Genomic DNA, 23,959 nt, shown 5'->3' with positions numbered 1-23,959 from the left:
TTATGCTAAGAACAACACAGACACACCGATGCCCGAAAGAGGCAGAAATAAATATGTTATTACCCGTATACAAGCAAATGATGTAACATTTTCGAAAGAAACTGAAGATCAGCTGAAAAAAGCTGTGTATAATCTGCATCAGTTAGGACAAAGAGAATCGTAGCTCATAATGGGAAATACCCTTGTCGCTCACAAATAATAATAAATACCGTAATACTCCACTTGAACAGGTCTCCAGACTTAATATTGTAGGATGCGATTTAGCTATAATGTGGATATGGGTGTAGAAAATTAGATTGACAAATATCGTCAATATTCGAAATGATAAACAAACACTCCAAAACAAAATGCGGAAAGAAACGGAATTAAAATAATATAAAACCATGGCTTCAAGTGTACTGCTATATGGAAGTGATAAAAGTAAACTACAAACAGGAGAAATGAGATTTCTCAGGAAAGTTGGAGCTGTTACAAGGGAAGACCGTGTAAGAAATGAGGATATTAGGGATCAACAAGATATTTATAATATTAATGAAAAGATTGAAGAAACTAAAACATTGTGGAAACATCACCTACAAATAATGAGTGTAGAGAGAATCCCATGTCAGGGCATGCTGTACCACACAAGAGGAATAAGAGATGTAGGAAGACTCAGAACGAGATGGCAGCGAAAATAGAAATAAACGCAAGTACCGAAACCTTGAAGTGCAGAAGAAGGATGAGAATTTATTAATATTTCTGGATCAGTTCACTGTTTTCTTACTTGCACCACATACTTAAATGAAGTTCTTCGTTTTGTAGTAAAGCTGTCTACTTAATTACAAAGTTTTCATTTGGATCTAATTTCGAATACTAAGTCGTCTTCCTTTAGACAGAGTGCACACATATCTTCCATACAGGGATGTGCCCAGATGTGTGAGATGTTCCAGTTGGATTTAAATACATTGCATCAGAGCTTCACACAGTATAAAACATTTGGTAAAACATAGATGTGAAAGTCTGTGGCAGTCGCAGTAGTAAAAGGCAAGACGATATTGCATGGTTTCTTCAGGGTACACATCTGCTGAACAGGCAAAATAATCTCCAAATTTTTGTAGTGAATAGCTTTTCTTCTGACCCATAAATATCACCCAATGTGAAAAAAGAATTAAAAGAGCTTCTGTCTGTTAAGCGAGGTACACGTCACGTTTATTGAACACGATGCACAAGAACAGCTTACACAAAGTACAAGTCAGATGCTCTGGAACATGTCCAGGCGTAAAGTGAGAATTCCACCAACACAATAAACCGCAAGTATTAACGTGGCAGTTTTCTGGTAATGGTATCGCCTCATATTGTAAACAACTATCACTCGCGAAACCAACGTTTTGGCCACGTTTACAGTAAGTGTAATGACCCAGAAGAAGGCCACTGTGATCGAGTCCGAAACGTTGGTTTCATCAGTGACAGTTGTTTTCAATACGGTGCGGTACCATAACCAAAAACCTTTCGTGTCACCCTACTTTGCTTGCAAACCAACAAAATTAAACCGGTACAAGTCGGTAGGACGTCGACGGCGGAGGTGCCGGATCGTAGGGTGAGGTTATAAAGCGAGCACACACATGGATGTGCCAGAGCTTCACTGCGCTCGTCTTATGCCACCTCGGAAACCACAGATTCGCGCCAGGTGAGCCTACTTGGCGTCAGGCTGTGTCTGCAGCGCAGATCGCCGCTCTTACTGTCGACTGTGCTGTTACGAGGCGAACCATGTCGTCGAGTCACTCTCGCAGTCGCTGACGGATACATTAGTGTTGAATTCTGCGCGCTGCACGAGTACTGAGTGGAAGGGAACTACACTCCTGGAAATGGAAAAAAGAACACATTGACACGGGTGTGTCAGACCCACCATACTTGCTCCGGACACTGCGAGAGGGCTGTACAAGCAATGATCACACGTACGGCACAGCGGACACACCAGGAACCGCGGTGTTGGCCGTCGAATGGCGCTAGCTGCGCAGCATTTGTGCCCCGCCGCCGTCAGTGTCAGCCAGTTTGCCGTGGCATACGGAGCTCCATCGCAGTCTTTAACACTGGTAGAATGCCGCGACAGCGTGGACGTGAACCGTATATGCAGTTGACGGACTTTGAGCGAGGGCGTATAGTGGGCATGCGGGAGGCCGGGTGGACGTACCGCCGAATTGCTCAACACGTGGAGCGTGAGGTCTCCACAGTACATCGATGTTGTCGCCAGTGGTCGACGGAAGGTGCACGTGCCCGTCGACCTGGGACCGGACCGCAGCGACGCACGGATGCACGCCAAGACCGTAGGATCCTACGCAGTGCCGTAGGGGACCGCACCGCCACTTCCCAGCAAATTAGGGACACTGTTACTCCTGGGGTATCGGCGAGGACCATTCGCAACCGTCTCCATGAAGCTGGGCTACGGTCCCGCACACCGTTAGGCCGTCTTCCGCTCACGCCCCAACATCGTGCAGCCCGCCTCCAGTGGTGTCGCGACAGGCGTGAATGGAGGGACGAATGGAGACGTGTCGTCTTCAGCGATGAGAGTCGCTTCTGCCTTGGTGCCAATGATGGTCGTATGCGTGTTTGGCGCCGTGCAGGTGAGCGCCACAATCAGGACTGCATACGACCGAGGCACACAGGGCCCACACCCGGCATCATGGTGTGGGGAGCGATGTCCTACACTGGCCGTACACCACTGGTGATCGTCGAGGGGACACTGAATAGTGCACGGTACATCCAAACCGTCATCGAACCCATCGTTCTACCATCCCTAGACCGGCAAGGGAACTTGCTGTTCCAACAGGACAATGCACGTCCGCATGTATCCCGTGCCACCCAACGTGCTCTAGAAGGTGTAAGTCAACTACCCTGGCCAGCAAGAACTCCGGATCTGTCCCCCATTGAGCATGTTTGGGACTGGATGAAGCGTCGTCTCACGCGGTCTGCACGTCCAGCACGAACGCTGGTCCAACTGAGGCGCCAGGTGGAAATGGCATGGCAAGCCGTTCCACAGGACTACATCCAGCATCTCTACGATCGTCTCCATGGGAGAATAGCAGCCTGCATTGCTGCGAAAGGTGGATGTACACTGTACTAGTGCCGACATTGTGCATGCTCTGTTGCCTGTGTCTATGTGCCTGTGGTTCTGTCAGTGTGATCATGTGATGTATCTGACCCCAGGAATGTGTCAATAAAGTTTCCCCTTCCTGGGACAATGAATTCACGGTGTTCTTATTTCAATTTCCAGGAGTGTAGTAACTTGATGTGAACATAGTGAATATTGTTGCTTTTTTCGGACCTTTCAGTGCTGGAGACTCGTAGAACATTAAAAAATAAACCGTTTACGAGAATGCGTGGCTTGTGCTGGAGTACTCCGGAAGCAGTCACAGCTGTGCAGTCAGTGGCCGAACGCCGAAGCGGAAAATCGGCACTGGGCGCCGCTAACACTGGAGAGGCCCGCTTGTAGGGCAAGGTCAAATGCTTATTCCCTACAAGTAAACCCCCGATTTTTAAAGCATCGAACTCGCATGTATAAAACAACTTCAAACGTTTGATAAACTTACAGATCTGTTAATGTGCTAATTTGCCTTTAAGGATGAAAGCGAGATAAAATTGGCTGAAGTTCACGGGAAGTAGCCAAGTGCTCTCATTATCAAACACTGTATGAATCTAAACTGAGTAATTTATGCTTCATTTTAGGCAGAAGTTAGTTTTTCACTCATTTCAATGTTTATGACGTCATATCTCCTGAAATATGTGTCGCACACTGATATAATTTTACAAGAACATTCAGTAGTATATGTGGATGTTGTATGAAAACTGTGTTGCGAATACAGTTAGTAGTAAGAACTAAAAATTAGAACGTCATGCACTATGCTGAAGCTTGAGTGCGTAAACAGCGAAGATATTGTAAAAGATAAACTTTTTTCCTTCCTCCATTTTGGACTGGGTGTGAGAAAAAGTTTCCCAACGTTTTGAAATTATGTGCAAAGGTTGTTGAAAGTCGCTAAGTGCTCTCGTTCTCAAACACTGGATGAATGAAGTTACTCTATTTGTGCGTCGTCAGTTACGCTGCATCAAGACAAACACACAGTTTCTGACTGTAATACCTGTCTTATTGTGTTAAATTTTTTAAGTAATATTGTACCTCTTAATGAGTAAATTATGACAGGATTTTAATTTTTTTTAAAGTCGGTCTATAATTACGCGAAATATCGAAAATAGAATTTTTGTTCCCTCTACTCTCAAACTGGTACCGTGGAGTCGATACCGGGTGCTGGGTTACCGAACAGCGTTTTAGTAATATAGGTATTACTGAGGTACTAAACCTCTTCCAAAATATGTGTGTTGGCATCAATGCTTACGCAGATGTAAAATATGCCTAATAACTATCTACTTGAAACACCCTGCAAAGATAGACCAGTAGGGCAGTTGGGGCAGGAATGCTCTCAGGTCCAGATATTAGTAGCCACAAGGGTGGTGCTCGTTGCTGCTCTTAGTAGTGAAATGTGTTCAAATGTTTATGAAATCTTATGGAAGTTAACTGCCGAGGTCATCAGTCCCTAAGCTTACACACTACTTAACCTAAATTATCCTAAGGACAAACACACACACCCCCATGCCCGAGGGAGGACTCGAACCTCGGCCGGGACCAGCCGCACAGTCAGTGAGTGCAGCGCCCTAGACCGCTCGGCTAACTTAGTAGTGAGAGTAGGGATCAGTTTCCTAACAAATTTCCTAACAAGATCGCTTTTCTTAGGGGTGTTTTGAATTTTCCATGATAGAAGTACAGAGTTTACAAAATGGAATATCCGATTTCACAAGACAAGCTTCTACATGAGTAAGGCCAGAAACTTAGCGTAGATTTAAACTTACTCCTCAAAACTAAAATTTACGTTGACAGCAGTTGTACGTTGCTGATACATTTGGCTGCTGGGGCAGTTAGTGCATTCGGTCGGCTTATCGTTCATTACTAAGTGTACGTTTAGTTGAGATACCCATAACAGAGCAACAAAATGCGTTTTGTGTTTTCCGTTTCGACGTATGCACGTCACTTACAATATTGTGCGGCGTAATTTTTGTCGAGAGTAGGACACTGCACCTCCTACAGCTCAAAGAATTTGACGACGACGTCTGCAGAACCAAGACACTGCTTGTTTACGTAAGGGGGAAGCCACAGTTCGCAACAGTATGCCCGTTTAAGATCTAGAGCGCCTTCAACAGTGTTTTGCACGCAATCCACAGAAGTCACTCGTTGTTGCAGTTGAGATAGCCATTCCTCGTATGTGAATCTGGCTTGTTTTGTTGAGATGCCCGTGTTTCACACCATACACAATACAAATGAGACGCTGAGAACCATAAGCGCCTGAAACACACCGTCGTCGATTTTGAGATTGTAGCATGTATGCATTCTCCTGACATCTACGGTTGTTGTGTTTAACCAGCTTCCACTAAGCTGTTGGCCCACATTGTGTATATGACCTTTTACAAAAATCTGTCTCATCGATTTCTCCGATATTCACTTCTATATGGGCCCAAAGCATAATGTTGCTCTGCACCGTTCAATTGTTATCTAGAGTTGTCAATATAATTTACTATCTGCACCCTGTACTTACCCGCAGCACTTCGAAATCAGAGGTAAATCGGCAGCTTTAGCTGAACCTCAAGCCACAGAATGTCTTTAGTGAAAATGTTGGTGATGAGGATCATGAAGTGATGGAATAGGTCATAATTATATGTATGTTGCATTTAGCATCTCTTATTTATCTTCTGATTTCAGTTTCCCATTATTTACAACAATCAAAACACGCTATTATCACCAGCTTGTATATTGAAATATTGAGAATTAACACTAACAATACCGCCGAGGTGGCGCAGTGGTTAGCACACTGGACTCGCATTTGGGAGGTTGAAAATCGCGTCCAGCCATCCTGATTTAGCTCTTCTGTGATTTCCCTAAATCACTTCTGGCAAATGCCGAGATGGTTCCTTTGAAATGTCACGGCCAACTTCCTTCCCCATCCTTCCCTAATCCAATGGGACGGATGACTCGCTGTTTGGCCCCCGCCCCCAAATCAGCCAACCAACCACCCATTAATAATAAATGTAATCCTAAATATTAATTGATATTTCATGGCATAAAGTGAATATATTATTTTTTCATGGGAAATGTAGGATGTCGAGGCCTGGTTATAAAACAACTCAGGCCTTTGAGGATGATAGTTTGTCTTCAAATCTGATTTTCACAAACGTCTATTTTTCTCATAACTTTTTGTCTGTGCTTTTGGCCCTTGTGGTTCTCAGTGCCTCAGCTGATGAATGCCCTTCATGACGCTATAACCACAACGTTTAGAGTTTTGTGAATTCATTCTGGGCGTGGACTATCCCAAGGTTGTATGCGCAAGCGTGTATAAGACATATCAACGTAAAGTTGAATGGTTCTTTCGCAAATAAAAAGCATTTTTTTTCTACAAGTAAGTTAAAATTAATTCCAAATCTCTATCTTTACTTATGCAGAAGATATAGACTTGTGAAATTGAATGAGTCTTTGTGGAACAGCCTGTAGATTGAAACAGGGGAGCAGAGGAAGAGAGATGTCCTGAACGACACAGTGCGCTGACTGGCGGTTAAAATTCTGGCCTGATAAGTATGCCAAGGGACATTAGTGTAGGAACTATAGCTGACTGACAGAACCTTTTGTCTCCAAATTTAGTCTGTCTGCAGAATGCGAACTTCTAGTTTCAAGTTTTACGTGACAGTATAAATTTAGACTATTGCATGGCTGATCTGCGGTCGACAGAGCTGTATAGAGTTGATGCTATGAAATTTAATCAAAGTAAACACTCGGTTCTTCGAGTGCTTGTTTCACATTAGATTTATTAAGTGACTGCTGAATTACCAAGAGAATTGTCGACGAGGCAATGTTAAGTAGCACAAACAAAATTCATTCTTCGTAGACGACGTGTAAGCTCTGCAGGCTGCTAAAAGGACACTACGAATATACCTATGGTTTAGGCAAATTGCACAATAGACCAATGAATTATCTTGCGCTTCAGTGTAAATGAAATGTTAATCTTATCAGAGAACTGACAGTGAGAACTGTCAGTGACTGGTGACGTATACAACAGTGAGATCCAGTAAACATTTCTATAGTTTCCAGAATGAGATTTTCACTCTGCAGCGGAGTGTGCGCTGATATGAAACTTCCTGGCAGATTAAAACTGTGTGCCGGACCGAGACTCGAACTCGGGACCTTTGCCTTTCGCGGGCAAGTGTTCTACCATCTGAGCTATCCAAGCAAGACTCACGCCCCGTCCTCACAGCTTTACTTCTGCCAGAACCTCGTCTCCTACCTTCCAGACTTTACAGAAGCTCTCCTGCGAAACTTGCAGAACTAGCACTCCTGAAGAAAGGATACTGCGGAGACATGGCTTAGCCACAGCCTGGGGGATGTTTCCAGAATGAGATTTTCACTCTGCAGTTTCATTTCTATAGTTTACAGTCGGTCAGAAAAACTACTCTACAGAGGGAGCAACACCACTGATAGGCAGTGATAAGACCACATACGAATCAGTGGTAGACGACACAGCGACTAGTTTTTTTTTTCTTTTTATAATTAGCATTCTTTCGCCTTGCGTTGATGCAGTCATCCATGTCTTCGTATTTTCTCGCAACTTTTAATCTTCACATAGCTAATACAATCAGCAACATTGAAAAAAATATTTATATCGTACATACTCAAATTTTTGTTTATCCCTACAAATTCTACTTATTCCAGCAACAATTTAAACTATTCATGGATACATTACATGTTCCACTACCATGTCCCGCACTCTGTGAAATATTTATGATTTTTTCTTGTCTTCTTCCCGGAACCTAATAATTACGTACTTAGGTTCCATTTAATTTTCTTCATCCTCCCGTAATTATACATTTCAGATGATTATAATTTCTTCTCCTCGACTTTTTCTGTGATCCACGTTTCTCTTGGAAACAATGTTATACTGTAAACATGCAACTGCAGAAAGTGTTTGACAATTCTGTGCTAATCTGTTTCCGATGTCTGCCTCACTTTGTCCAAGCTCTGTGAGTTTAGATTCGTGAGACATTTTTCCCTCTACTGCTGTATCTCCCATGAATTGATGTTTAGTCTGTCACTATTTTGCTTTCTACTTCCTCACTTATTAACCATTATCTCAAGTTGTTTTAATATCAAGCAGTGCATTCTATTCAACATTTATTCTATGTATTTACTACAGTCGATCATAAGTAACAGTAGACGTGGTTCTGATCTTATCGCGCACAATATTTCTGTGGAATCTATTGCAAGCGTCGTCACTAATGCCGTAATATCTACTAAGCTTAATCAGCATAATTCTTAATGTTCTTCAAACGTGTATAAAATCGGAAGTCCTTGGTTTCGTGAAGAAACTAAGTCCTTGAGAACTGATGTGTACAGAATATCTTACGACTGTGGCTGTAATTCTAGTAAATATCAACGAAATCAGTCCAAGAAATCCGCATGCTCCGACACTGGATCTCTATGTGTAATAAAATGGGTTGCTGTGACACAAAAATTAATATTCCATACTTAAAGTTACTCGGTTACGCAGATGCTTATTGAATTTGACAATGGCGTTAATTTAAGCAGGCAGTCATACCCTTCCCATCCGGAAATTCTAATTTTACTCGTGTGTGGATTCGCCTAGTGAGATAGGCTACCCGCAGAGCCGCTTGCTGAATTCGTTATAGGCTCGAAATGCATGCGTAACAACCTACTGTTTTAATTGAAGCTTAGTCTGCCTGTAAAAGTGTACGCGCACCATACAGAAGTGGCAGAAACGCTGCTAAAATGTTGCGAACTGAAACCGTAGATAAATACCTGGGATTACAAATAACTCGCGAGCCAGGAAAGCGGAAATTACAAAATGCAGAACCATTGCAAAACGGAGAAATAGGCGGCAAATAAAGCACGCAAATAACAATACCGAAGCATTTATATAACACGACAGCTTTGTAACTCTACTTTGTTACGTAATTCTTTCAAATTTCTTGACATTTGTCATAGAACTGGCTCTGCTCTTTCCTACGCGCATGTCGCAATAATTTAGCGTCTACGATGATAGGCAGGAGATGCAAGTTCTTTCACTCAGTCATCTCAATGGAACCACAAAACACCGTGTAACCTCCGTCCACCAAATACTTAGGGGCTAACCGAGGCTGCGCAGCCTGGACGAGCGGAGTTCAAACTACCAGCCCCCAAACCTATTTTAGAATCTCGTGACGTTCCTCACTTCAGAGAGATTACGGGGATGGTTCCTTTGACCTTCCTCGCCAATTGTCGGCCTATTCAACTATCACTACGTTTAAAAACGAGCAGCCACCGAGTCGGTGACCTCTGGTTTTCCTTTAATTTTTCTGGCCCTTTAAATTGCAGCACGATGGACTTCACGTTGTGAACGTTCCCACATACAAACTGAATATTTGTAAGTGGACACGTCATAATTCTATGGGGTTCAGATAAATAAAAGTAGGAAAGGTTCGAAGGAACTTAATGTTGATGGAGAACAACCGCATACTGGCTCAATAGCAAATGTATTTTGACTAGTTGAGAGACAATATTATTCCGATAATCGTACTGAGTCAGTAAACATTGTAGAGACGCCAGAACGGCTTCGGTGACCACATTTCGCGTGGTAAATTAGATTGTAGCAAAGTTAAAAAAAATGGTTCAAATGGCTCTGAGCACTAAGGGACTTTACAGCTGAGGTCATCAGTCCCCTGGAACTTAGAACTACTTAAACCTAACTAACCTAAGGACGTCACACACATCCATGCCCCAAACAGGATTAGAACCTGCGACCGTAGCGGTCGCGCGGTTCCAGACTGAAGCGCCTAGAACCACTCCGCCACATCAGCCGGCTTGTAGCAAAGTCGTATTGTCTGCCTGCGGCGGTCTGAATGGTTCTTCCGAAGAATTGGCCAATACGTCTAGACTGTCATACCACGTGAACAGCAGTTGTAGATTGCTCGGTGATCGTTCCACGAAACGCGTCAAATGTCCCGGCCAGACTGTGAACTGGGACAATCATTAATACGACCGTGAGTCAATACAAAGCTCGCAGAAAGTGTCATCAGTGCCACGAGCTCCAGCCTGAAATTTATTTTTCTTCTCGAAACACTATGCCTGTAAACACTTATTCCACCACTTGACAAGGCCTTGAAAGCGTAAAGAAAATAATTTTTATGGCAGTTGTCGCATCCAACAAATAATCTCTCAGTCTACAGAATCTCTCTCTCTCTCTCTCTCTCTCTCTCTCTCTTTTCTCTCTCTCTCTTTCCTTGAGTCATCAGTCTTCTGACAAGTTTTATGCTGCTCGCCATGACTGCCTCTCCCGTGACAATCTTTTTGCCTCAGAGTAGAACTTGCGCTATACGTCTTCAATATTATTTTTATTATCTCTCTCTTCCCCTACAGTTTTACCCGCCACAGCCTCCTCTAGCACAGTGTAACCTATTTCCTGATATCTTAAAGTATGCACTGACATCCTGTCCCTTCTTCTTGTCAGCATTTTACACTTTTTTTTTCCTCATCGATTCTCCATAACTCTTCATTTATTACCTTATCAGTCGTTCTTCTATAGCACCGCATCTAAAACGCTTCGATTCCCTTCTTTTTCAGTTTTCGCACAGTCCATGATTCATTTCCGTACAAAGATGTGTTCCAGACCTGCATCCTTAGAAATATCTTCCTAAAATTAAGGCGTATCTTTGATACCAGCAGACTTCTTTTGGTCAGGAACGCTCTCTTTGCGTGTGCTGGTCTACTTTTTTACCTTTCTTGCTTCGTCCGTCTTATGCCTGAGAATGTACGTCTGCAGCACGTAATTGTATGGAAATGAGTCGTGTACTGAGAAAAAACCGGAAAAGAAGAGAGTCGAAATGATTTAGATGTGGTGAACACCGACAAGAAGAAGTAGTGCATACTTTAAGACATCACAGAATAACTTACACGATACTAGAGCGAGCTGTAGAGATTGAAACTGTGGATGAAGGCAAAGATTGGAATACATTCAGGAAATAACTGAGGATGTCGTGTGTAAGAGCTACTTAGAGCTGAAGAAGTTGGCACAGGAAAAGAATTCGTGGCTGGCCGCATCAAACCAACAAACCAATCAGAAGACTGATGGCTTAAAAAAATAAAGTAAAATAACATAAAATAAAATAATGACCTTGTACACTTATTTTTTGCCTACTACAGCAGTCGAACCGCGCAAGTCGCTGTGGTAAGGCACTGAACTTGTATCTGGGAGATCGGCGGTTCAAGACCTCATCCAAATTTAAGTTCCCGTGATTTCCCAAAATCGCTTAAAGTGAATTCCGAGAAGTTGACTTTGTAAGGTTATTTCTAATTTCCTTCCGCATCCTTTTACATTTCGCACCAGTTCACTAATGACCACATTGTAGACGGGCCCTTGACTCCTTTATAGCTCCCGACAGCGATCTGTATTCCGAGACAACTCACCACGAAAACGCCCTCGAAAGGTGTTATGATATTTTGAGGAATACTCAGCGTACATTAGTGCACTTTGTTGGCCCAAATGCTGTCTGACCTCAGAACTATTGAACACACCAGAAACGCTGACTCACTGGCGTGATGTTTGAGCCTAAGGCTCAGATTCGACCAAATTCCGTGAGTGGTAGGCAACGGTTATCGGTCATGGATCGCGTTGGCTCGCCAATGCTTTCAGTGACTCACAGAACGTCCCTGTCGCCATCAGACTGAAATGTGGCACCATACAATACCAGCTATATGCTTCTGACTCAATAATTCATGAATGCACATTAGTGCAAGCAAATAAGTGTACGTTAAGACATGTGGGCCGAATGTCTGTAATCCAGCAGTAATTGAGGATGCAACGCTACGTAAGACATAAGAAGTATTTTTAAAAAGTGCAAACTGTGTATGCTGTTCCCCTGAAGTATTCGGTACATTATAATACATATCATAGATGAAAGTGAGCAGAAACTAAAGCAGTTCGCACACTACAAGAAGTATGATGATTCATTTGTTTTTGTCTAAAGGAGAAAGACTAAATTCCACCTGATTAATGTGTTTTACATTTCATGCTAGCAGCAAACGGAGTGAATGGAGGATCACCTTGTATCCTATCCATGTAAAGAATACCAAAAAAATTATCTTGGCAGTGCAAGATGAGAACCCACATTGTGTTACCTCCATTAGCACCATTCAAAATAGTTTTGGGCGTTCATTCAAGCATCATTGTTACATAACATGATACTGCGTAAGATAAAAGGTGAACTGCCAAAGGAGTTATTTATTTTTAAAGAAAATTAGACATTCGAAGAGGGAAAGTCTTGGTTGCGATGGAGACAATATTTTCATTGGCATTTTTCGCCCTTATGGAGTCAGTTGAAAAAGCAGTGCTGACAGAGGACAACACGAACTTCAGTGTGTTTAAGATACACGCAACGCGCTCCACGGATGTGACGAATGCGTATTTTGCAGAACATTAAAATTTTCTGATGATGCCCCAGAAGGGCGAAACGTGTCAAGACTGCTTTTCCCTCGAAATATTATCTATGGTTGTTCTTTCAGACAAGCTGTGGGGTGGAAAGAATAGTAATTCAGATTTTGATACGTATGTCATTTATACGGTGATTTCCTCAGAATAGGTCTTCGGTGAAATCACTAACGAAAAAGCAGTGTCTGTGCTAAAATAACAAGCTCAGACTTTTCGTAAACATTACCTGTTAAGTCATAAGCAGATGGGTTGATCAGTTGGACCTCCAATATGTGACACTTTGTGTGCATCCGGCAGTAAATGACAAGCAAATTATCTTGTAGGACTCTGCAGCGTGACGGATTCCTGGTAAATTAACAGGAAAATAACAAGAACATCACTTGGAAAAAGTACCATTACATTACAAATTACCGTGTTAGAAAGTAAACCACGCCGCAGCATAACTTCTCTTTTCAGTGTATATGGGAGAAAACTAATGAAAAAATTATATATATAGCTTCAGGGAAACATCTCTCGAACATCTGTTGCGACCAGTACTGAAGTTATATTTTGATCGTTCCTCGAAACATGTAAGCTGACGCACGTTTACGTTTATTTTCTCCCTATTGCAGCGACGGACGACGGCACTCCGGAGCAGGTGGTGCTATCTGGAGGCTCCGTGAGTGAACGACCCCTCAAGGCTGGCCGGCTGGTCCTCCGCGTGGAAGTGCCGCAGCTCGCGGCAGCGCCCGAGAGCGCCGCCACCAGCACCGCCACTGTCAGGCACATCTTCCTCGGTTTCGACACGCACGCCGACAGAGACCTCTGGCGGGAATGGCTGGAACAGGTGAGTTGGCTCTACAGTCGCTAGATGGTGTGCCCTCCAAGAAAGGTATCTCCAACAATACCAGCGTCTGAACTAGAGTCAGCATTTCCTTTTAAAGTTTTAACTTAATCCATGCATAGTCGGCATCTACTTCCTTTGTTCCTGTAACTCAGTTAGGAATCTATGAAAAATTCATTACTGACTCTGGATTTAAGTAGTCTGTTGGCACTATTTTCTCGATAGCGTCTATCAAAAAGAGCATTCCATGTGATTATATGGTACTTGCGAACCCGACAATGCTTCGCAGGTGTTAAATATGTATGGGAATTGAATATACGTCCTAATCTCTTTCTCCCCACTCTCTCTCTCCATCACCTCCTCCCCCTCCACCTTCGTCTGTCCATTTTATCCCTTCACCCCGTCAACCGCGACTACCCCTCTCTGTGACCTTAATCTTTGTTATTGTTGTTACAAATTCAGGACCCGTAGGAATACTCTAATCATAAGCTGATCACCCATACATAACTTTCCTGTTTTCTCTGAAATCCGACTGCAAGGAGGAAAACAAAACAGCACATTATTGTGTATACGATTCTGGTTTAAAAGTACGTATAATAAGATAAGATATATATGGGCGGAACAATTTGCCTACTTGTTTAAATGCCTTCCTATCATGGCTAAAAAAGACAACGAGAACGAAAACAAAAAAACACATTTTTACAGTAGAGCACACCACAGTATTTTCTCTCTCGCTATTGGTTTCAGCAGAAAAACTGTACATCAAATGATTAAAATACTTATAGCCTATTCCAATCTGAATGTTTTTAGAGTAATATGTGAAAATTGAAGCAATTCGGTTGTAGGACAGCAGCGTATGTTCTAGGCATAAAGGGACAAGCATCTCAAAATAATAGGAATTAAAGGGATGTGATTTAAGGGGACAGTAGGATAGCAAAGCCGCTTCTGGATGAGATAACGATCTTATTACTCCGGTGCCAGGTTATCCACTGGGCTCCTTGGCGCCCCCCCCCCCTCCTTCCCCTTTCCCCTCCCCAGGAACCGCTGTGAATTCATCATCGTCACCCCTGGGAGTCTCCCACATCTTAGACAGTTGTGCGAGTTACATTCAAGGTCATCCAGAGGAATGCCTGCCCTACCCAGGCACCTAAGGCAACTGTATTAGGTCATGACATAACATAATACTTTTCGTGTGACACAAAACGTGAACCAATGAGGAACAACACAGGGTTTTTTAGGGAATGAAAAGTGATAATGAATGTTCACACTGCTCTTCTAATTTATTCCGGTTGTGTCAATATTTGTCTAGCAGTAAAGTTAATCACTGTTGCTTTCACCAAAGATCGACATGCATCAACATGAACAAAAATTAAATGAAGCAAGAAAAGCACTTTTATAGTTTTAGATTCGAGTTCCCTCCTCCTCCACCCTCACAATCATCCTTTATACTAGTTCAGCTGAGTAGGTCTCTTCATTTGAGGATGTGGAGGAAATGAACAAAGATAGGGGGAGCAGGAGGTAAAGAGACAGGGAGGAGTGTGGTGGAGGGGATAGATAGTAGAGGTAGGAGGATGAGATGGACAGACAGAGGAAGGAATAGGTGGACAAGGACAGGGGCAGAAGGAGGTGTGTTCAGTATCCATCAGGACGTTTATTGGAGTAACATGTGTAAATTTGCAGTAAATCAGTCAATAGCTTCTTAAGATTTCTCCTAACAACATTTCCCTAATGGTGTTGTGTATATATCTATTAATTATATTCATCTAACCAAATGTTTATTATAGTAATGTCTAAAGATATGAAGTAAATATGGGAAATGTTATTATCAAAAATCTCGAAAAGCTCTTGACCGATTTATTTCAAATCTTTCCATAATACTGTAATAAACATATACGTATAGTAAAGAAATATACTGTGTAGCTTTGTCTCAAAGCTGACTAGGGTAGTCCACTTTTTATATTACATACATATTTATGTACTACATACATTTAAGGGTTTATAGTCAATGTCATTCTAAATGTTCAGTAGAGTATTGTGTAAAAATTTGAGGTAAATCAGTCAAGGACTTTATGAAATTTTTCGTAACAGCATGAAACAACATGTCTTTATATAGTATTATAGATACAAAAGTCTTACATGTACAGAAGTAAATACTTAAAAAGAAATAAAAGTTTTCTACAAATGTTAGAGCCAAATATATCCATTACTGCTGAAAATATATATTTCACACAATATTTCTGACTAATCGGAAATAATGTGCGTTTATAACCTTCCTTACAGGCAGTGATGCATCAACAATGTCTTTCGAAGTCAGATTTGAGAAGAATAATTTTAAAGTACACATCTTATTTTAAATTAAATTTTCATAGGTGTGGTCTGACCACAATCCAAAATTTGAAATACCCTGCTAGAATATGACTAATGCAGCCTTATTCGGTTTGGGAATGATTTGTCGATCTAAATCAGTGGTTCCCAACCCTTTTTAGACCATTATGCCTGAGTGCAATCAGACATTGGCTAGTACCCCTGCCCCCCCCCCCCCTACACACACGCTCCATTTTATCACCAAAATTTAACACATTTATTTTTAAAATGATGAAAGATGAATGATATTTAGTTTGTGTGTGTGTGTGTGTGTTTTAGAATAAATGATGAAGGAGTTTATGGAGCATTGCAAGTGCTATCCACAGCTCCTTCTCAGATGAGAAAGCTTACTATCCACAGAGAGGGCAGACACTTGTTACAAATCATACTTCCTCAGCATTACTCCTCGCCATTGCAGCACTTGCTTGATCTGCACACTGCAACCTGATTTTAAATGAAACAGATTCAAATGTGTGAACTATACTTACTGTTTGTAAATCACTTGATTGCTGTACTCCTTACATCTGAACTGGAGGAAATTGGACGACTTCAGACTGTTAATGCTATGTGTCTCACCACTTCAATAATAATAATACTGTGCACAGCTCTGTAGTATCCCTTGTGTAGTTACTGATGTGTGGTGCACTCAATTAATTCTTTTATTTGTCTGGAAGCCAGTAATGAAGCAATTTCTGGACTAATGCAGTTACTATCTACAACTTGGAGAAGACATTTTCTTCAGATATTTAGCATTTGTTAAGTATATGTCTCACTTTTATCATCAGCAATGTACAGTGCAAAGCACAACATATGTGTGTAGTGGGTGGACTGCATGAGGTACCTGTAACCTCCACATTAACGCTGCTAATTGAGAAAAAGTAATTATTGATAACATATATAATCATTATTTGAGTCTTACAAAATTGTGATAATAGTAATGATCTTCCAGAAATAATTTAGTTTTCTGACTGAAACAGAACCGAATCGTTTAGTTTTTACCTCTCAGAAAATTTCATTTTACCCCTCAGGGTGCAATTACCCCTCCAGTTTGGGAACCTCTGATGTAATTAATCCAGTCAAGTTGCTGCCTCCTGTAAATAATGTTCTTGTTTGATACTAGTACACTCCTTCTGTCGGCGGTTGCTCTCTCTGGAGAAAAATGCTCTCTCTGCCTGTGCTATTCTACTCCTTCAGTCTACCATGATCGGTACAGCATTCATTATTTTGTTAGGAGGGTATGATATTCCTCCACTTTGTCTATTCTGCATTGCTCGATTTTGATGTTAAATTTATCCGCTACTATTCAGTATTTCCAACTTTCTTTGGTCTATTCTCAATCCATATTCTCTGCTCAGTAGCCGGCCGCGGTGGCCTCGCGGTTCTAGGCGCGCAGTCCGGAACCGCGCGACTGCTACGGTCGCAGGTTCGAATCCTGCCTCGGGCATGGATGTGTGTGATGTCCTTAGGTTAGTTAGGTTTAAGTAGCTCTAAGTTCTAGGGGACTGATGACCACATAGTGCTCAGAGCCATTTCTCTGCTCAGTAACATTTCCATTCCACACAACAGGTCTCCTAATTCATCCACTCTCTCACAGAGGCTACCCATCAAAGACATTTTTTCAATTTAAATTTATATACCACAACTGAAACTACCATTTATATTCTTCATTGGTACTCGATATACAGTTTGAACAGTAAAAAGGGCGTAAGGTAGGCCTGCAATCTGTTTCCTCTAATCTGGGCGCTTCCTTTTTTCTCTTCCACTATTACTGCTCGCTCTTGTTTGTTGTAACATATTACATGTTACCGCTGTTAGCAGTGTGTACTCATTTTCAGCTGAACTACCTAATGTAGTATTCAATACCGCAGTATCTACATCCACATACATAACAATATATAAACAACAATATTATACTTCCTTGTTCGTTGATTCCTTCTGGCAACTCTCTTAACATACAGCCTACATTTCATCATTACTAAATTATTATCTTAGTCTACATGTGCTCCTGGGTATGTCTTAAAATCCAATGTCTTATTTCAAAATCCGTTATCTTGATGTTATCCAGCCAGTAGATATCTTCCTATACCACGTGGCATTTACTAAGTATATCTCCACCTCTTACGAGTTTTAACATTTCCTTTGCTAGTATTTGCTTTTATGTAAGCAACATATTTACTTAATTCACAGTAAAATATTATGCACATATCCTTACACCGTTAAAAATTATTTATGGCACATGTACACAGAAACTTTTTGAAGGCATACAAGGCACATGGCAAGGCCACAATGACTGTCCAATCCTCATCACAAACACAGGTAGCCAAATAAAATTAATTTCTAAATTTCAATCACAGATTCTGGTTCCTTGCGAAATTCTGAGCTCATTTATAGTAATTGCAACCTGGCTGACAGTTAATTAAGAAGTCATTAAATGAAGCAAATCAACTTATGTAAAAAGACCCATTCTTTCTGGCCAACGGACACAACCAATGTCAGGCCACAAAAAAGATAGCACTTTAGGAAAGATAAACGGATTTTATGTAGCAAGTAGTGCATATTATTATGATTTTTTTTCCATATGAGATTTCAAAAATTTATTTTTATAACAATCCAAGAAAATCAACAATAAGCATTCAGAATTTCAAGTTTGCTCAGTATTAAGCTGAGATATCAAATTGTGACATCGCATATAGTTTCATCTCACTCAGGTGGTCCTGTCTCAAAACAAATTCAATAAAGAACCCCATAAATTCTGGTACTACTGAAAAAAGCTGAAAAAATTCATTCAATAAATGTTCCAAAATAACACATCAAGCATCAATAAATATTTAGTTAACCCATCAGTTAACACCTTTAAGCACAACAAATCACAACAAGCAAAGAGTAACTATAAAAACCTTGACAAATAGGTAGCGCTTGTATGATTAAAGAGCCTGAGATTAGAAACAAATTGCGAAACATGGAATTATGTGGAATGAAAATCTCAGGGAGAGATGATGTATCATTGTACAAAGCTTGGTATTAATCTGTGATAACGGTGGTTGCTCTTATAAAAGGATGTATAAACAAAATCCAAACAACAACACCAACAAAGCTCAAATTAAAACAGCAGGCAGTAAAATTATATTTAAATTAATCCACAGTATAAAATAAATAACACTTAACCAGCACAAATTACATTCATATTTACTGAAAGGTCTCAAAACCGACACACAGGAACCAGGCACCCCACACCGAATAACTGTGGCATAAACAGCTAGTTAAGTTAGAAAATTTGGAACTGGAAAAGACTTTAAATAAAATCGAGGGTAATTCATACCTAAAGAATGTAAAGTCTACGCACTAAAGTGCTCACCAAATCAGTCCAACAAGCGTTGATGACTACAGCTCAATAGTACCACTTTGTCGATGAATTTAGGGCCTATGATTACGGAACACAAACCCCACTTTGCACAGGAATTCTGTAGACGCAAATATCAGACAAAGTTCCAAGGCTGTTTTCACCAAATTTTAGCAACTTGCCTCTTGGGCCTGTAAGTTGTTACAATACAGCAGGCCTGGCCAACATTTGCACTCCAGGGGCATGCTCGCACTCCATGAGTGCGGTCGACTCTACCCAGTGATCCAGCTTCCCACGCCACTGCGCTATTCCGAGCAGCTGTGAGCTGTGAGTGAGACGCCTATATCCTGAAGGCTATACATGCAGGAAACTTAGAAGGACATGTTTGCAACACAGCGCAGCTACTTCTAAGACATAAATATTGCAGTATACCTTTATAAGCACGTGTTTATCATGTGTGTCTATTTTCAACTTCTTTATTTTTCTACCAACAAATTACTTTTATTACTCTATTAATGTTAAAGCCTTGACCAGCACTACAAAAAGCATTACATACAGGCATTTAACATTACATTATTATGTTTATAAACTGAAACACCTTTCGATTTTAGAATATGTAGTATTTCTGGAACTATTGTTCGTGATATAATCGAACACATGGAGCTAAGCAGATTATAATCTGTCAAACTCGAACGTTTGCAGAACTTCGTCAATTTTGAAGACGGGCAAAAACGTTCACATACATTTTTGAACCAAGCACTGAAATAACTTTAGCAGCTTGTCTCTGCAGTCGAGGGTATTGCTCTCGGCGTAACATTTTATAAAAGTCTAGTAAATTCCTGGACTGGACAAACAGGTCTGGATCTAAGTGCCACACTGTAATCTATTACCTCAAGTCGGAAGAAATCAGATACATTAGCTGCGAAAAGCGAAAATGGTCAGTCAAATAATTCGAAAGCCATCTTAAGTCATCAAGTCCACAAATGACTGTCTTGAGTTATGGGAAAAGTCTCCGGTCATAAATTGGAAGCTGATTTTTCCACAGAATTTATTTTTGTTTGATATTGTCAACCTTGGCCGCCACATCTGTTACAAAATTTTTCTCCCCTTGCATTAAGACACTTAAATAATTCAAGTAATTTGTGATGTCAAGAATTAGATACTTTGCCGCCACTCTGTTTCCACTTAACTCAGTTTTATTCCCTAATAGCGACCTTCACTTCAGCTAGCATTCAACGTCGCTCGTCAGAAAAAAAGTACATCGCACCGACTTTGTGGTTGGTGTTGCAATGACGTTTCGACAACTGTTTTTCGAATTCACTGAAACCACCAGGTTTATTAGCGAACACCAGCCGCGACCGGGCTTCAGCCGCATTCGTTCAAGTACACCATCAACAACCCGACTTTCGGTTACCTCCACAAAGAATGCTAATTGGGTCCGTCTAATATTCTGAATATAACTGACAAGGTATCCTTCTTGGCCACGTACCCGAAAATAATGTTTGTTAATTGAATCATTTATCAGCCTGTCTGATAAATCTTAGTGAGCAATGCTACCACACTGACCATTCAAGGTACTCCCTTGTATGATAACCTGATGAATAATCCTAGCCAACATATCGTTAGTTACTGGGTAAATGATCTGTAAAACTACATGGTCGGGGAAGTAATTTAACCGACAAACAGACAATCTTACAATTTCAGCAGTAGTCTCCATTAACAATTTAGAAATTCCGCGTATAATAGGCATGATAGGATTAGATAAACGATTAAAATACTTCCGTATCTCCATACCACAACCATTCCAGGGAATACAACTAGTCTCACGACCATATTCTAGTGTTATCTGATCGTCAGAAGTTCCTTTCCTCTGCAGCAGATTAGTGCGGTGTAAGAGATCCCTTAACCTCTCTTGCAACTCTTTGATTTTCACGCCCTGCCTTACATCAGGGTTAATTTTACATAACACCTGTACTCGATTACATAAGCGATCGAGATGAGGTGACCCCATAAATACTGGGAAGATGAAGTGTGATTATCCTGAGGCAGGTCGATGTAGTGGTTGACACTGGAGAGAGAGATTCGATACACAACGATGGCTTATCTCGCCGAGGATAGTGGGACTCAGCTGTAGTAGGCAGTCCAAGTTTGCCATGGAGACTCCGCACCATGCCTTTGACACTTGGATTCATCAACGGTTAGTGTCCGCTAGGTCATATATCGGATTCACAAAGTAGGGTATTGTTGGCGGTTTGTTTGTGCGTGAGTGTGCGAGCTTGTCGGCTTCCTTGCTGTTGCCTGTTGGTCGCCTGTGAGAGCAGCTGCCATATCCAATCAGTATTGCTGATATGCAGGGGCTTGCCGATCTCGTCGGGTGGTGAGTGGTGAGTGTGTGTTACGCACTAGCCCGCAGTGTCTTTGGTCGCTTACGCTTCTACCTATGGTTGTGATCACCGTTCCCGAGAGTAAGGATGAAAGGATTCTTCGAGTGTCTTGAGTTCCTATATAGTCGTATCTCGAGTTTTTTGAATATTTCCTTGAGGGTTTCAAGGCGGCATTCATTGTGAAGCTCCATCGTGCGAGTGTCGCGTAGAGCGCTGCTAATGGTGCGTAGCACTTTGTTCTGTATGATATGTAGGCGGAGCAGGCGTGTAGAACGTACATATCCCCAGACGTGAGCCGCGTACGTCATCAGAGGTCGCATCAGTGTCATATATATGGACCTCGACACCCTCCTATTTAGTGTGCTTTTCCTCTTTAGCATTCGTTTGAGCCTCGCATGCACTCTGTTGGTAACGCATTATATGTGGTCCCCCCATGTAAGTTTCCGGTCCAACCAGATACCTAGATATCTGACAAACGTATTGGGCGTGCGTGTAGTGTCACCTACCGACAGTGTTGATGTTTGCACAGTAGCTTCGGTCTGCGTGTGAGCAGAACGGCTTCGCACTTGTCGACGTTTACTTTAATACGCCATCGTTCCAACCAAGGCGCGGCAGCTCTGAGTGCTGCCTGTAATCGTGAATTTATGTTCGACGATTTCCAATCTTGCACAAGGATGGCTGTGTCATCCGCGTAGATGGCCAAAACCGTGTTTTGTGTTGCTAGGAGAGGTTGAACAAATGAACCCCAGTATGCTTCCCTGGGGTACTCCAGCTTCGATACCGTGTTGTGTCGATTGTTTGCCCTGCACGTCTGTGTTGTAACATCGTATGACACGAGTGTACGAGACGTACGAGTCCGCCGGGGAAACCAGCATCGCTTAGTTTGCGTATGAGGCTGTTGTGTCACCTGGGAACAAAAATAAGTACACAGCACGCAAAAGCAAGCGTGACCAAAATAAAATTTGCTTTTTACGCCTTTTCCGCTATGACAACTCACTCGTCACCGCAAACACGCTTTGTTGCCATTCAGAACGTTAACAAGCGATGAGCAGGGAATGGTATGATGCTAGAACACAAAAAACATAATACGTCAGTCAGGAAAGATAAACTTATTTTATTTAACAAGAGTCCAAATTGTTGTAATGAATTTTTTACAGGTGAAATTGACCCACTCAAATTTATAACAAACTAAGAAAACCGTCAATAAACATTCAGCATTTGCTCAATATTAATTTGAGATTTCAAATAGTGACGCTGCGTAGAGCTTAACCTCATTCAGATGCACAACATCCCAGCCTGTTCCCGGCCACTACGCGTCACGATGGGCGAGAGAAGTGGTGAGGGAGAGGCAGGTTCTTGCCGGGGCGTGCAGTTCAACAGTGTTAGTATTGACATGTGTTTATTCAAGTAGCCTAATACAGCACTGCGGCCTTCCTCACGGTCGGACTATGTGCCTGTAAACGCAGCCGGTTGGACACCAGCTCCTCACATTGGCGAGATTGCCTCAAGTCTCGCTGCCGCCACGCCACAGGTATGGCGTGCCTCACGCCACAACTCGATGAGTGAACCAGCAGACAGGTTACCGTCCTATGTCCATCACCCAATAGTAGCCTTGGTTTCTCTGTAACTCAAAATCCCGTCATCTTTCTGGTTCAAGACGCAGACAGAATGGTGGTACTGCTGAATGCCTTGGAGCCCGAAGCTCGATTATTTATTCCCTTATAGCTACGCTTCAGACGTAGAATTGCTGGATGGAGACAAGTAGGTTTGCCGTATTACTTGTCCTGTCAGCTTTCCCAAGCTCACTTCAAAGAGCATGGGTTGCAAGGTCAGGATAAATTCGAAACATGTGTGTTTCTCAGTAGCACGCAAGTTCTCTGAGTTACAAAATGTCACTTCACTATGGTCACACTGTGTTGCGGTGTTCGCAGTTCTACGCACCTTGGTGATGAATGGTGTAGCAACCCCGCCGAGCTGGAATGTTTTGATGTTATATCAACGATATTGCCCAGTGGTTTACTTGATTAGCACGTCACCCTGAAACGTCCCCTTAGAACTATTTATACAAAACTGTGCTTGACCTGACACACAATGTTTTTAGCGCAACGCAGTCTGACTTTCAATAATCCCTACAAAACAATGGCCCTGACTAACTTTAACCTATACCTTTCACAAATCACTTACCTCACAAAAATCTTCGTTACTGGAACTACTGCAATACAGTGAGCGCCACTACTGCCAGCTAAATAAAAGATTCAAACTACTGAAGGCACTAACTACTGATAGGGGTAGTTAGCAAATGAAAGATATTAATAGAGAACAAACACTGTATTTACCTCAATATTCATAATATATACAGCAGTTCATGACATTTTTCAAAACTCCGCCATCTCTCTCCCCACATCCACCACTGCTGGCGGCTCACCTCCAACTGCGCAACGCTACGCGCTGTTCACATCCAGCTGTAGCAGTTCATGACAACAATGCCAAGCAACAATGC

General features: G+C 41.9%; 1 protein-coding gene across 1 annotated transcript in view; it reads left to right on the top strand.

Moving 5' to 3' along the window:
• The window catches only part of LOC126156710 (protein phosphatase PHLPP-like protein), a 384,170-nt gene that overhangs the window by 5,347 nt on the left and 354,864 nt on the right, over nucleotides 1–23,959 (top strand). Inside the window, exon 2 of the mRNA XM_049916328.1 lies at nucleotides 13,160–13,374. Coding sequence (XP_049772285.1) covers nucleotides 13,160–13,374 — 215 coding nt within the window. The remainder of the gene's footprint in view (nucleotides 1–13,159; nucleotides 13,375–23,959) is intronic.

Source organism: Schistocerca cancellata, chromosome 2 (genome assembly GCF_023864275.1).
Source record: "Schistocerca cancellata isolate TAMUIC-IGC-003103 chromosome 2, iqSchCanc2.1, whole genome shotgun sequence".
NCBI classification, from domain to species: Eukaryota; Metazoa; Arthropoda; class Insecta; order Orthoptera; family Acrididae; genus Schistocerca; species Schistocerca cancellata.
This window is presented reverse-complemented; position numbering and strand designations above follow the sequence as displayed.